The sequence below is a fragment of the Lagopus leucura genome, unplaced genomic scaffold, assembly GCF_019238085.1.
Source record: "Lagopus leucura isolate 7727_CA_CO unplaced genomic scaffold, USGS_WTPT01 Super-Scaffold_100026, whole genome shotgun sequence".
Lineage (NCBI taxonomy): Eukaryota > Metazoa > Chordata > Aves > Galliformes > Phasianidae > Lagopus > Lagopus leucura.
The window spans coordinates 1,602,217-1,616,620 of NW_024962277.1; the positions used below are offsets into that span (position 1 = coordinate 1,602,217).

The following is a 14,404-nucleotide window of genomic DNA, read 5'->3' on the forward strand; positions in this document are numbered from 1 at the left end:
GATCACCTCCTCCGCTGCTCACACACCAGCCTGGCTGATGAGGAATAAACCTCTTTGGGGATCCATAGGTTAGATCTTGGTCGTATGGATTCCCCAGAGGGATGGAGGGGATCCTGGTGATGGGCAAGTTACTTCTCCAGCATCATGCAGGCTTTCTGAGCCAGGAGGGGACCCATGGGATGGGGATGTGCCAGCCCACATGATGACGGGCAACCACTACCTCCCAGCTGTGTCTGGAGGATAGAACAAGGAGGAGCTGGGGGATAACCTCTGCAGGCCAAGCAAGCTCCTGTGAATGGTACATCCAGAGTGTTGGGTGCAGGCTGAGGCGAGCCAGCTAACGCTCAAACTACCGTATCAACTAGATGTAGCTCATCAGGCACCTAATATCGAGCATTTTTCACTGTTTGTCTCAAATTATGGCTCTCCGTTTTACTGGGGTGTCTCATTAGGCATCTGATAAATGCTACCCAGCAAGTGTTCCAAACACTGTCTCTACCCTCAGCCCTGGGCAGCAGGAGGCTGTCCTGCTGATCCTACCCGCATCCCCTGTCCCAGCCAGTGCCATGCCAAATGCCCAGCCTGCTCCAGGCAGGTTTGCTGAGCGCAGCTCTGGCAGCTGAGCACACATCCTCCTGCCTCATTTACATGCACAATTACTGCGGTTTGGTGCAAGGCATATGTTTTCCCGCTGGCAAACTGTCTGCTGTGATACCTCTCCATCCACTCCATGGGTTCTCCCTGCTTTTGATGCCACCTGTGATCTTCACTGCCGGAAGACAGGCAGAAAAGGGCCCATGGGTCTCCTTCAGTAGAGGTAGCATAGTAGGGGCACCCTTAAGCCTATTCCAATCCATTCTGACCGACCCAAGCACTGAAAATTCCATCACTTCCCCAAGGAGATGATTTGGGTAAACCAGTGGGTTTATCTGAGCCCTGTGTGCATATTCCTCCTGTAATAGTGCACCTAGAGCAGACTTCTTTCTCCTGCTGCAACCACTAAGAGACCAGAGGTGATTTCTTCTGCCAGTGCAATCGCTTAGCCAAAGCCTTCAGAAAAAGGCACTATCCTGACCCCATCTCCGCATCCAGCGGTGGCAAAAGAACCCATCCAAAGTAGCTTCTGAAGGAGGTGACCACATCCCTGTGACACACCCACAGGGCTCCAGCCAGCCAAGGACAGGACAAGGGCATCAGATCATGCTCGTGAAACCAGCAGCATCCCCAAATCCAACACCTTGGGTGTTGGAAGGATGCATGCTCTGCTTTGGAGTGCAGAATAACCACATTCACTTCAAGCTCATTCATAGCAATCCCCTTTGACCATCAAAAATGGGGGGGATCTGACTCTCTCCTTTGCCTCCCCTCTTTAGGAGGAGGCTGCAAGGTCCTCCTTCCTAACATGCCATTGCAAGAGGCAGGGGAAGCACCACGGAGCAAAGCAGCAGCGTGAGGTTAGGGAAGTCTGCAACATCCCTGTGAATGGCACTGCTTTTCTCCTCTCCCACCCCTGGAAGGCAATCTCTGCCACACGCTACAGCTAGATTTTTATAGATACAGGCTATCCCTCAACAGAGGCAAAAAGCCAAGTGCACGTAAGTGATATTATAAATCACCTCTCGTTGACGATCACTTGAGTTCTGCACAGACTCCTGCTCACTCTCATCTCTTGGCTGGAAATGGTTCAAACTCCCTTTTTCTTAATGAGGGATGAAATCCCACAAAAACGATTGCATGCCACCCAGCCTCACTGAGCCAGGCAGGATCCCAAGAAACAACCTCGGTGATTGACAGACCAACAGCAGGATCACTAGCCTCAGTCCAAAGCACCACCAGGACACAGTACTTGCCAATGTGGGCAAGGTGCTCAGCAGCATCTGTCCCTGTATACACGTGAGATGGCCATGGGGAAGTTGGTGACCTAAGGGCAACTTTTAGAGGGGAAGCAACAGCAGAAGTGCAGATGCCTGGGAGAAACAAGCCCCCCGTGAGAAGCCTCAATTTCAAAAGACAGATGAAGGAAAATGAGAGCAAATTGGCAGAAATATCCTCTGAGCACAAGCGTGTCTAAGTGGGACCAGCTCCTGGGGCTTCATCCTCCTGAGTTGTGACAGGAGGGAGGAGCAGGGATCACTGGGAAGGGATTCAAGACTCATCTGGGCTCCTACAGATTTATCCTTTCTCCGGGGCACTGTTTTTATGAAGATCTCAAAACCAGAATGCATTAAGCAATCTCTGCCTGCATTTCATTTCTCAATCTCAGCTATTTCCCCAAAAGGAAAGCCAGAATCAGTAATCACATCTCAAAAATGTGGGAAGGAAACCAAGGCCTGGGAAGCGATCAGTACTCCAGGAGGGAACTGCAGACTAAAGAAACACATCAGCCCAGGCCCCAGGTGACACACTGCCCAGCCCAGTGAGGTAGGAACCCACCTCTGTCCCGACAGAGGGTCAGCAATCCCTCCCAAACTCACCTTCAGAAACTTGTACAGCAGAAACGTGAACCAATTTGTCAGCATCTTCTCTGCGACTGACTCTGTTCTGTAGGGAAGGCAGAGAGCAAAGCGATCAGGAGAGGACACTGAAAGTCTCTGATCCTACCCACTGCCACCTGGACTGTGGCTATCTTATTTTCGGCTTTAAAAGGTCACATCTGGAAAGGCACAAGACAGCAGGGCAGACAGCAAAAGCTCTAGTGACATGCCTGCCCACCTGCAAGAGGGAGAAGCAAACAGGTCTCCAGCATACTTGGAGAAGTGGAGAGAGATGCAGACGACCTCACCCCGTGAGGAGTCTCACCCAGGGGATGACCAGCATTCTACTTGTCCCTGTTACCTTCTACTTAAATGAAATATGTTTCTTTTGTTATGTCCTATTGGAACCTGGCAGCTCCCTCTGCAGAGAGTCGACTGTATGAGACCCCTAAGCTAGGTCAAGTACCACCAAAACCTCCTTCAAGCTCTCCAGTTAGTGCGTGACCCAAAGGAAAGCACTGAACCAGATGGTCTTTAAGGTCCCTTTCAACCCATCCCTTTGGCCCATCACCACCACACAGCTCACAGTAAACGTGCCTGTCACTGCACCACAGGCTGGTCTAGCTGCCACAAGCTTAAAATTCACATTAACACGTCCATTACTTTTAAAGTCACTTTCACTCCCTTTCGGGTAAAAATGCCAGCCAGACTCCTGAAACCCTTTAGTTATACTTCTCAGCTTATCCACCCATTAATCATCAGATCAGCCACTTGTAAACGCAGATGCTCCCGAAAGCACAAGCAATACTAATAACCTCCCAGACAGATCTGCATTCCTGTTAAACCAAGGAAACGGATACAGGTTGGTTCAGGAAACACAAACCAGAAGGAACCTGAATCTCCAGAGTGCTCAGAAGTGATCCTGCTGCCCAAAGGCAGTGCCACGCAGGGCAGATGGGACAGAAGCCATTCTCCATGGCCAGATGGCTGGGGTAGGAAATCCACTTTCCTGGAGTTTATTCACACTGACTTGGGGTTGTACTGTCCCCTCCAAGCCTTTCTCTGGTGTTAATGGGGTTTATCCCTTTTTGCCCTCAGTGGCACAGAAGAGCCCTCCTTAAGGCATTAGGGGATGGTAATACCTCAGACTGCAGGAGGAAAGCTTTCCTGAGCCCATCAGCAAAGATTAATCCATTAAGAGGAGAAAAAAGAGACAAGTAAAAGGGATGTAGGGAGAAAGCTACGGAAAGGATGGGCTGATGTTACCAGTAGATATCCTCCTCAGCCCCAGCCCAGCTTCTCCACCGACTACCCCGAACATCCATCTCCAGTGCCACAGCCTGAACTCCAAGCAGATGCTTGTCTTTATCTACAACAGGGCCAGATGCCACAGCAATGGGAGATTATCCAATAACAAAATAAATAAATAACAGCTCTCCCCAGTAAGATCAATGGTAATCCAGTTGCTCTGGGCGGTAAGTACATTCTCTCACCCAACAGCACAGCTAATCAAAAGGATGGAGGAAGGAAGCACAGCCTCAAATGCCACGGCTGCAGGAAGAGCAAAGTCTGGTTAAATTTTACCTGGGAACATGCAGGGGACTAATAGGGAACCTCATCCCTGTCCTAAGCCTCCCACAGCTCCAGCTGCCGTGGTGAAGCCTGTTGCTGTGGAGGGACAGCAAGAGGGGAAGAGCATAGGGATGCGCTCAGATCAGAGGCACATGGGTTGCCTCCCCCATGGTCCTATCCTTGCCAGCTGCACATCTGCACTGCACCCTCTGCCACATTATTCCTTTTGAGGTGCTGTGAGAAACCATGGGCTCCTCTGGGATGCAGGTGACAAATGAGGCAGAGACCAGCCAAGGGAACACAGCCAGGGACCAGCTTGCAGCTGTACGTGCTCCAGGCATCTCCCCATGGCCAGGCACACAAAGCCCAGTGCGCTCTGTCCAGTCTGGCCATGCCAAAAACATCAGATGATGTCTGAAAGATGCTCTGGCATCCTCATGCCTTTCTGATGACATGCCAACACTGCAGTCATCCCCACTGGAGGGATGCTGCTTCATCCCTGCTGTGGGCTGGTACAGGCACAGCATGTGAAGGGATGGCATGGAGGGCCTCGGGCTGGGCTGGTGGAGCTTATTAATTGTTTTTGTTCAGCACTTGGTGCATCTTTCAATATTCATCAGCCTGTGATGAAGGAGAGCTCAGAGCTATCATTAAATATTGATGGCCCAGGCAGACTCACGGTGGGGCTTGGCATGCTGCCTTCTGCTCACGCTCTACCCCAGCCCTGGGTGAGACTCCTGGCTTGAAGAGATCTGCTTGGAAAACCCTGCCAAGCCTGGCAAGGTGGACAAAGCCCCTGAAGAGGAGGTGAGGAAAAAAGGGCTCTTGTTGGCTGCTAGCACACTGGGGCACCACCGAACAACTCCAGCCCTTCAAACGGCCACTCACCTCCGCAGGAGCAGCTTGGGATGGTTCTTACTCTCCAGATTCTTCTCGATGAGGTCGGAGAGAAGCTGCTTCAGAACACCCGTGGCATACTCCATCTCACCCTGCAGTGCTGTCATGATGAGTGAGGCCACATTGCCACGGTCTCGCATGGAAAAGCTCCGCTGAGCCTCCAGCGTGCGGATGAAGGTCAGCAGGAAGTGCTTCTTGTTCAGGAGCTGCCCAAAGAGGGTCAGGGACTTCTCCACGTTTGCCTGGACCTGCAGGGATAGAGCAAAGCTGGAAGATGGGAGCAAGAAGGAGGGCAATGAGAAATCAGGGGGGCTGCGCATCAAGTCAGCACAGTCTTGGGGCATCATTGCATACATCATCTTCAAACATGTATGCACAGACATACATGCAGATCCCTCACCTACATTCTCTTTGTTCCCAAGGATCAAGATTTCAATATCAAGAAGCTCAATTCCCACCCAAAGCATGGTGTGAGTATCACACTGAAGGAGTGCCTGCCCCTTTCCAATATCCAGAAAGCAAATAAAGCCTCGATACCAAGCTCTGCAGTCAATAAAGCTGCTAGGTTTTGGAGAATAGATTTTAGACAGGAGTGAATAGTGGAAACCCGGGTCTACCCCTCTCCAGACACAATCTGAAATATTCTCTTTTGCTTTTGAAGCTGTATCTCAGACATGTCCAGCTGGGAGTGCGCTGGGTTCCTTTCATCTCCCCATCGCCTTCGTTAGCACTGCTCTGCTCAGCACTGACCATGTTTCTTACCAGAAATGAGCATTTTTACACACAACATCCTCCTATTATAAAAGATGGTTTCCTCTGAATAAAAGCCTTTCTGTGGTAAAACATCAATTTTAATGATTTTTTTTTTTCCCCTTGTCTTCCTGATTGGGAGAATAAGTGAGGAATTTCATTTTGTGTCGATATTTGGAGACAAAACAAGACTCTTCATTTCGAAACATCAACTCAAAATGAAGGAGAGCGTTTTGACACATCAAATCATTTCACTTCAATCAAAACTTTGGAGCGTCGCTTTTGGGTTCAGTGAAGCTCCTCGTCCTTGTGCCTTCCCCCTCCAAAACTGCTGACACTTCCCACAGGAAAAGAATAATCCCATTTCCTTGTCATGTGTGTCACATGGGCTCTGCGTGTCCCCTCGCCATGCAGGAGAAGAGGGAACACCTGCCCCAGGACATCCCAGCATGGAGTTGGGGAAGCGACAAACCTCTATCCCTGCTCTCAGGAATCATCCCTCATAGAATCATTAAGGTTGGAAAAGACCTTCAAGATCACCTAAGTCCAACCATCAGCCTATCACCATCATGTCAACTTACAGCATCGTTAAGGCAAAAGAAGACCACTAATATCACTGAGTTCAACCATCAATCCAACCCTACCATGCCCACGGACTACATCCCTCAGTGCCACATCTCCATGGCTCTGGAACACCTTCAGGGATGGCATTCAACTGGCATTCAGCCAGCTGGGGGATGGGTCCTGCCCAACAGCACACACCACGTAAGGTTTGGGAAGGGCACCAGAGGATGGCAGTGTCCACTGCGCACAGCCCTACACACACCGCCCTGCTGCCTGCCTGCACCGCTGTGTTTAACTCGCTGATCATTAGCAGAAATAAATGAACAATACCGAATTAAATATTTAATCAGGCTTAAACTCACACAAAGCAACAAACCTCCCTCCAACAAACGTAAAGAGAAAGGGAGCTGGTAATGACAGTGTAATGCTTGGCTGTGGATTAGCGGGTGCGCAAGCGAGCGCCGCTTCCCTCCCATCATCCGCAGTAACTAATGTTACACTCTGAGCAAAGAGACAAATAAAAGCAAACCTGATTCAATTATATGAAGCTTGCACAACTGTAGTTGCTTTATTTAATCTCTTTTGGGTTTTTTTGGTGATTTTTTTTTTTTTTTTTGCTTCCTTGCAATATTAACCCTTTCTGCCCCAGGCGAGGCTGAGTCTGCATGCTTTTTCTGGTGGGATGTTTTCAATTAGGAGCTGGGAGTGGATGAACTCCTGCCCAGTCCCCCTGGATAATTTACAATTACTCCTCTGCAATTTCCTCTCCAGAGCTCCAGTTTGGTATTGTCTCCACCCCTCTCCCCTTTGGAGAGGACTGCAGCATCTGCAGATGCTGCCACTAAAGCTTTCTGCTCTCATCCACTTCAAGGTGCCTCATCCACACACCTGTTCCAGCAGCTATGCATCACTGCCTCCAGGAAAAATCTTAAGGAATACACTTAGGAGCAGGAGCAGAGAAGAGCTGAGCCAGGCTTCTGCAGGGACAGGAAGGGCTGTGCCCAGGGGATGACTGCTCCCCGGCCCCATAGCCAGCAACAGCTCTGAGCATCTGGGAAACCTGAGCTGCATGGGGAAATCCACGGAAACAGGGACCCCCCTGCCTCCGGAGCTGGGATTATGGAGCAGGCACAGGGCCAGCTCCCCCAGCTGAGGCTATGCTGCCTGACAACACCAGCACGTGTGCTTGCAATTGGTAAGGGCTTAGGTTGTAACTAGCAACCATGCATCCTGCACCAGAGCTGAGTGCTTCTCCCATACCAACACTAATTACCACACCAGATCAGAAGCAAGGGGAAGCCGAGGTTCACCCACCTCATTTCTTCAACCAAGAGCAGCCCCAGCAGCCCTGTATTGCATGCCCCAGATGAGGCAGGTGTGGGGAAGCTGAGAAAGAAAAGGGTGCTGTTCTGGGGAGCAGGATGCCCAGGTTGGGCTCTGTACTGGGAAACAGAGCCACAGACACAGGACATGTTAGACAAGTCTGCTAGCAAAGAGCAGCCTTGCAGGCATCAAACAAACCCAAATGAATAAAGCAAGTGCTGTAGAAAATGACAGCAGCAATGATACTAATATAAATATTGATACTAATGTCAGAGAGAGCAGCAACCACTCAGCCCAAGCTCACATCCCTGAAGTTTCCACCATCCCTCCTGTAGTGCAACCACCAACCTTGCAAGCACAGAAGCAGCAGCAATCCTTTATTATTCCTATCCCACACAGCCCCAAAACACTTCACCCTCTCCACTATTTGCTGTTTATCCATTCTATTGCAGAAGGGTTGGAATCACTCCTGACTTCTGGCATAGCCCAGCTATGAAAACAGCATAGTTCTGCCCAGCCTCACCAGCCTGCATCCCTCCCCGTTTGCCTGAGGATCATAGAATGGCCTGGGCTTAAAAGGACCACAATGATCATCTAGTTTCAACCCTGCTAACCACTAGACCAGGCTGCCCAGAGCCACATCCAGACTGGCCTTGAATGCCTCCAGAGTACCTCAGTAGCCCCATGCTCAGGGCAGCCTGTTCTAGAACCGCCAAACTCCCTACTCACAGCTCAGAAGCTGCAAGGAGGCAGATGAGCATGGCCACATCACATTCCTTCCCCTTTCCAGCCCAGAGGTGCATCCCCAGCATAAAACCCTGCAGAGACAGATAGACACCCAGTACCACACCTCCATCTCCTTCAGCACCGGGTGGTCTTCTATCCCGGGGAACAGAACCCGCATGGCGTAAGTGCGGTAATCCAGGAAAGGGATGCCGGCCCCATCCAGGTCGTTAGTCAGTTCGTTAATGTCTGTCTGCAGCTCAGCAAAGGCTGGATGGAAAAAGCAGAATTCAGTAACATGGCCCCCAGCACGCTGCACTGCCACTCAAAACATTCCATGGCATCTGATGGGTGGGTCTCAGGGCAATGCTCAGAGTTGGATCCACATCCTGCACACTGGGTTGCATATTATCGCTGCCCCCATCTTACACATGGAGAAACAGAAACAGAGCTGCAGGCAGAGAGGATGATCCCCTTGGAATAAATCAAGTGGTAGAGCTGGGAACGGGACCAGCGGGTCCCAGAGGCTGCAATTCCCCTCACTCAGCACTCACAGGCTCAATGGGATCCCGGGGGCAGCTGGGAAAGGCAAGGTTTGCACAAAGCCAGAGCTTCTGGGGGAAACGTTAGCAGAAACCACAAGAATGTCCTCATTTTGTTTTGACCTAAATACTACTGAAGAGCTGAACACACCCACCCCAGCACCTCTCGATTCCCAAGGGAAAGCAATGCAGGGAGGTCCTGAACCTTTAATTGCACCTAGAGGGAAAAGCTGACGGGAGAGGAGTCCTAGAGAAGGGAAAGGGGTTGGGGGAGTGAGGGGGAGAAAACCCTCAGAAAAATCAAATTAACGGCACTTTAAAGGGAGCTGAAAGCATAGCAGAGGGCTGCAGGCTCGTCAGCCTGATGAGAAAAAACAAACCGTCAGCTTGAAAGGCGTGCTATCTTATCTGTAACTAGTGGGACTAGAAAAGAGAAAAGGCAGGGAAGAGATTGTGCCTTTTAATTAAAAGCAGATCCTTTTATCTGCCAGCTGTGGAAGACAAGACACCAGCTCCCTCCCCTCTCCCTGTCACCACTGCCATCCACACGCCTGTTTAGGGATGGGGATTTGGGGAAGCAAAGGGTTTTTCTTGTGTTCCCCTTTTTATTATCTCGTTGTAGGTGCCTGCTCCATCCGCAGGTTTGAGGCTGGTTGTGGTGGTGCTTGGCAGGGTCGGGGCCTTGGGAGCCAGCTCAGGGGGATAATGGGCAATTAGGTTTTATCAGCAGGATCATACAAGGAATTCTGTCCAATTTCACAGCATCCGTCTATCACATAATGAGAGACCAATTGCCTGCTCACAGGCAGCCCTCGCTACCCTCTTTGCTCCCTTTGCTCATATTTGGAGAAACAGAAGGGAATTCTTCAACTGGAAAAATCCCCAAATCCCACCCAAAATAGTTTTCCTTTCTCTGACAAAGCAGCTTTGTTCAGTTTTATTCCCTCTCTGATAGGCAATGAGGAAAGGGTGGGAGCACCCAGAGCATGGGGGTGGCACAGAGACATCACTTTCCCACAGGGAAAGCAAGAGTCCAGGTGAGAGTCTATGAGGTACCACAGGGAGAAAGAAGAGGATGGAGGTGGGAGAGGTGAGAGGCAGAGGGCTGAATCCTGACCCCACGCACTGAGATTAGTAAAGGACAGAAGTGTCTCATGGTGCCTGATATGAAACCCATACCCAACACAAAGCTGGGGGCCAGGACTGCTCACCCTCTTTGCACTCCAGGGCCACCCGGGACTCCAGGTTGTCCATCTGCAGCTGGAGGCGTTTCAGGGTGCGGTCAGCATCACGGGACTTGCGCTTGTAGGCGATGAGGACGATGATGATGATGAGCAGCAGCAAGCCGCCGCCGCCGCCAATCCCAATAATGGCAGGCAGGGTGAGCAGGCTGTCCGAGTAAATCTGCAGCGTGCCCGGGGAGAACTCAAACCCTCCAGCCTTAATCTGCATCGCAGGGAAAGAAAAAGCAAAGGGTCAGGACACTAAGGGGGCATCGTGACTTCCCACCACACTGGGAACAAAGGGATGTGGGGAAACGCAGAGCATCCCCCAGTGCCCCAGGAGCTCGTCCGGAGCAGCGCAGCGCATGGTAATGGGATGCAGGACACGCTGCCAACATGCACATGGAACAGGCAGGGAGTTTGATGTCTCATTCAGACAGCATTACAATAACAGATGGGATGTGAAGCGAGCTCCCTGATAGATGGAGAGCCCAGGGGGAGTGTATCAGGTCCCTTTCAAGCAAGCAAGGCCGTGCAGACCAGGAGCATGAGCACTGCTGTGCAACAAGCTGATGCACATGGAGTGTGGCTTACAGTGCGAGTGGGTACCATGGATGAGGTGGAAACCCCCCTGTGCTCGGCTCCAGCCGTGCCCTGGCACCCAGCAACTCTTAGCAGGGTGAAGGAACAGCCGTCTCAATGTGCCAGGAAAAGGACAAAACATTTGGTCCTCCAGCAAGCACACAATTAGGGAGAGCAATGCGTGGGGCAAAGGGAAAAGGCTCCCAAGGACTGTTCCTGCAAGTGTGCTATCCATCCTTGTCTGAGGATGAGCACACGTAGTGGGGTCAGTGCTGGCATGAAGATTATATCTCTGTGACAGCCAGCCAGGGACCATGAGATACAAAGGCTCCAAGTGCCCCTAACACCAGCTACTTTCCTTCCTGCATCTCTGATACGAAGCCCCACGTTAGCCCCATGTTTCCTCCTCCCAACCTCCTGCACAGGGGGCTCGATGCTTACCGTGACTTTGTGCTGGCCAGTGAGGTTAGGAGACTCACAGAGCAGTTGGGTCTCAGACACGGTCAGAGTGCAGGGAGTGTCCCCAATCAGCACTGTGTAGTTCAGGCGGGAGTTCCCTGCAGCTGGAGGGAGCAGGTTCCTGCCCTTTGAGGGATCAAAGAACGAAGCAGTCAGCTCCAGAACAACAGGGAATGCTCCGAAGCCTCATCATGGAGCAAATTTGCTTCAGGAGAACCATGCCCTGGGTGCACACAGCCTTACCTTGAGGATGAGGGGAGAGCTGGGCTTCAACTCCAGCATCCCCGTGGGGCTGAGCGGCTCAAAGACGGGGTCTGGGTAGTATACAAAGTTGGTGGTGTTGATGATCAGCAAGGCCTGGACGTTATCCATGATGAACCCGATCTCGTCTGGCCGGTCACCGACCTCAGGAGGGCTCCGCTCAGGGTTGTCAATGGAGGGTGCATAGCACACCATGGTGGTGTCATTGTACACAGTGCAGTTCTGTGGGGGGCACAGGTTAGGGTCAGACCTGGCTCCCAGCAGTGAGGGCAGAGTCTGACCCTATAGGATCTTCTGCAAGCTCTGGACACAGGACTTAGAGTCTGTGTCATAATATCAATGGATGCTATGTAACACCCTGGTAGCTGCATTTTACAGATGTGTGATGGTGGTAGTTGGGACAGCTTGCTGTGGATGGGGTCTTTCTGCCCTGCAGACATCCGACAGACCTCCCATCATTTTTGCATGCTCGGATCTCACCCTAGCAGTGCTGGGCAGGGATATCACTGCCCCAGCGCCCCTCTTCTGGGTACAGGCCCTGGACACCACCACCCCCATGATATCACATTTGGATCCCAGGGAGGGATGCGCTTTCTGCTCTAAGTTGCAGAGAGATTACATCCCTCTTCCCTGTGCTCTAGCCCTGATCTCAGCCCTCCCCATCAGACAGCATCACTTACATTCTCCCTTTCAGAGCTGCAGTACTTGGCTCGGATCTTGGGCTCTTTGATGGTGGCCAGGTTGGTGCCAGTCACAGTCAACAGTGTCCCACCACTAGAGACAGATAGATGACAGGTAGGGAGAAAAAGCTGTGACCTCAGGTCCCCACTTCTGGGCAAACAGCAGGCCCCATCCTCACCGGACAGAGGCCCACCTGCCCCAGCCAGGGTGCCCCGGGGACCCATTCTCCAGCCACGTCACCATGGGCAGCAGAACCAGCAGCAAATCATCTCAGATGCCTAACAGCCCTAAAATCCCATCCTGTGTATTCATGGAGTGCAGGGCTTGGAGTCTGAATGCAATTCCAAATAAAGGAACAAGTGATGGGAAAGCCAACGGGAGGTCCTCTCTGCCACTCCCTCCCTCCATGGCAGACGGAGGTGACAAGCAGCAGGTGCCAAGCCAGGCTGGTCCCTGTGGGGTTTTCTCTGCCACTTAGTGTTAAAAGCCCCAGAGAGGTCAGCTATGCCCCTGGGGAGCTCACTCCTCATTGGCACCCTGGGGAAGGTTTCCCTTAGCACAAGCACTTAATGGACTCCTTCGCCTCCTCTCCAGCCAATTCAAACCTTTTAGAAAAAATATGCAAACATTTCCAAAATCCCCCAATGGGAAATATTTTAATTTTATTCTCTGCTGCCAAATGTCAAGCTGAAATTAAGCAGATCCAAAGCTCTCTCCGCTCCTGCCCCCTGCCAGGCTGAGCACTGCAGGCCAGGAGTTAGCAGGGACCCAGTGCCAAGCCATTCCTCATGCTCCTCTCTGGAGCATGGCATATAATTGCAGCAGCGCTGAGGAACGCAGATTGGGATGGGGGATCTGTGCCCAGCAGAGCCCTGCTGCATCCCCGTGAGCAGTCCTTCACCTACCTGTTGATGCTCCATTCAGGATCAATCTTTTGGATAGTAGGGTCCTCTGTGTAGTTGTACTTCACCTCCGGGTTGCTCAGCTCTGCCCGGTTGATGTTGATGAGGATGGGGGACCCACCAGGAGCATGGCCAGGGGGGGTCCTGCAGCGGATCTCACGGGCACTTCTCCTGGGGCAGAAACAGGACAGTCAGAGAGGAGGGAGGTAACGGCACCCCTACCCCTTGTGAAACTGCTGAGTGGGAAAGGGAGAGAAAAAGAGACTCAAGAAATGAAACAAAAGGCAGCCAGGAAAGGCTGAGCTGCTCCTGAGCGTTCCCATTGCGTGGCTGCTGCAAACAGCAGCGATTAGAGCTGATAACCAGTAATTACCGCAGGAAAATATTTAAAGAGCCGCTCCATTATCATCCCTAATCTAAAAATTATCCACTTCATGCCTCAGGGCTCTGTGCTTTTAGAGAAAAATCCCCGCGCTTTGGGCTCTTCCCGGAGCCTCTGACACAAGGAGGCTTCGGGGGGACACTCCTCCAGGCGCCTGCAGGATTTGGCTCAATGGGGTCTGCTCTACTTGGGGGTTCCACTGCCTCCAGAGGTGCCCCCACCTCCATTCCCCCACCCACGTGCCCCATGCCCCTCACCCCGAAAAGGCACAGGGCCGTCCCCCGATGGTGACAGTGACGTTGCTACCAGCATTCAGGTGGCTTCCTTCAATGGCAATCCAGGTGCCACCGGAGAGAGGGCCGCGGGCAGGGGTCACTCGGGAGAAAGTGGGCGTCTGCCAAAGGAGAAAAGCCTCAGCATGTGTTAAGTCAGGATGGGACCCGGGTCCCAAGCATCCATGAGTGGATGATGACAGAGGGGAGGGTGGGAGAGACACAGGGTATGGCACAGGGGGCTGCCTATAGCACCAAGACACCCCCAGCCACCTTCCTCCCATGGCCCCCAGCCACATGTGACACCAGCCCTGTTCCCAGTGCATGGGGTGACACCAGGGCTTACCACGAAGGTGAAGCTCTTGGGTGAGGTGGCCCGGTAGTTGGGGGAGCAGTCCCGGATGCACACTTCAACCCGCGCATCGTGGACCTTGCTTGGGCTGGCATCTCCAATTTCACACACGATCCTAAAAGACACAGGGAAGAAGACCATTGCCAGCCTGGGCTTTGCTCCCACACGTCCTTCTGCAGGCAGAGGCAGTGTTTGAGCCCTGACCCCCGTTGCCCCCATGCACCAAGATGATCCTCCCTCTCCCAAACTCACTGCTCAGCGCTGATGTACTCGCTCTCGATGGGGATGCACATCACTTTGCCCACTCGAACACCCCAGCGCACGTCTTCAAACTTGAGGCCCAGGTTCTCCCCCGTGATGGTCAGACGTGTCCCTCCTTGCCTAGGGCCGGTCTCAGGTGACAGCTAAGGAACAGCACAGCACATCAGCCAAGGGACTGGAGCCA

At 52.2% G+C, this 14,404-nt stretch overlaps 1 protein-coding gene across 4 annotated transcripts in view; it reads right to left on the reverse strand.

Annotated features, from left to right (window-relative positions):
* PLXNA1 (plexin A1) overlaps nt 1-14,404 on the reverse strand; it is a 94,941-nt gene that overhangs the window by 14,071 nt on the left and 66,466 nt on the right. For all 4 annotated transcript variants that reach the window (XR_006180704.1, XM_042880523.1, XM_042880521.1 and 1 more), the window contains exons 13-23: nt 14,212-14,363; nt 13,954-14,074; nt 13,593-13,729; nt 12,957-13,124; nt 12,051-12,144; nt 11,353-11,592; nt 11,092-11,235; nt 10,057-10,291; nt 8,431-8,573; nt 4,935-5,191; nt 2,475-2,541 (exon numbers count right to left, since the gene is read on the reverse strand). Coding sequence is in view for 3 of the 4 variants with exons in the window: in XM_042880523.1 (XP_042736457.1) it covers nt 2,475-2,541; nt 4,935-5,191; nt 8,431-8,573; nt 10,057-10,291; nt 11,092-11,235; nt 11,353-11,592; nt 12,051-12,144; nt 12,957-13,124; nt 13,593-13,729; nt 13,954-14,074; nt 14,212-14,363 (1,758 nt within the window). In the remaining variant the exon portion in view is untranslated. The remainder of the gene's footprint in view (nt 1-2,474; nt 2,542-4,934; nt 5,192-8,430; nt 8,574-10,056; nt 10,292-11,091; nt 11,236-11,352; nt 11,593-12,050; nt 12,145-12,956; nt 13,125-13,592; nt 13,730-13,953; nt 14,075-14,211; nt 14,364-14,404) is intronic.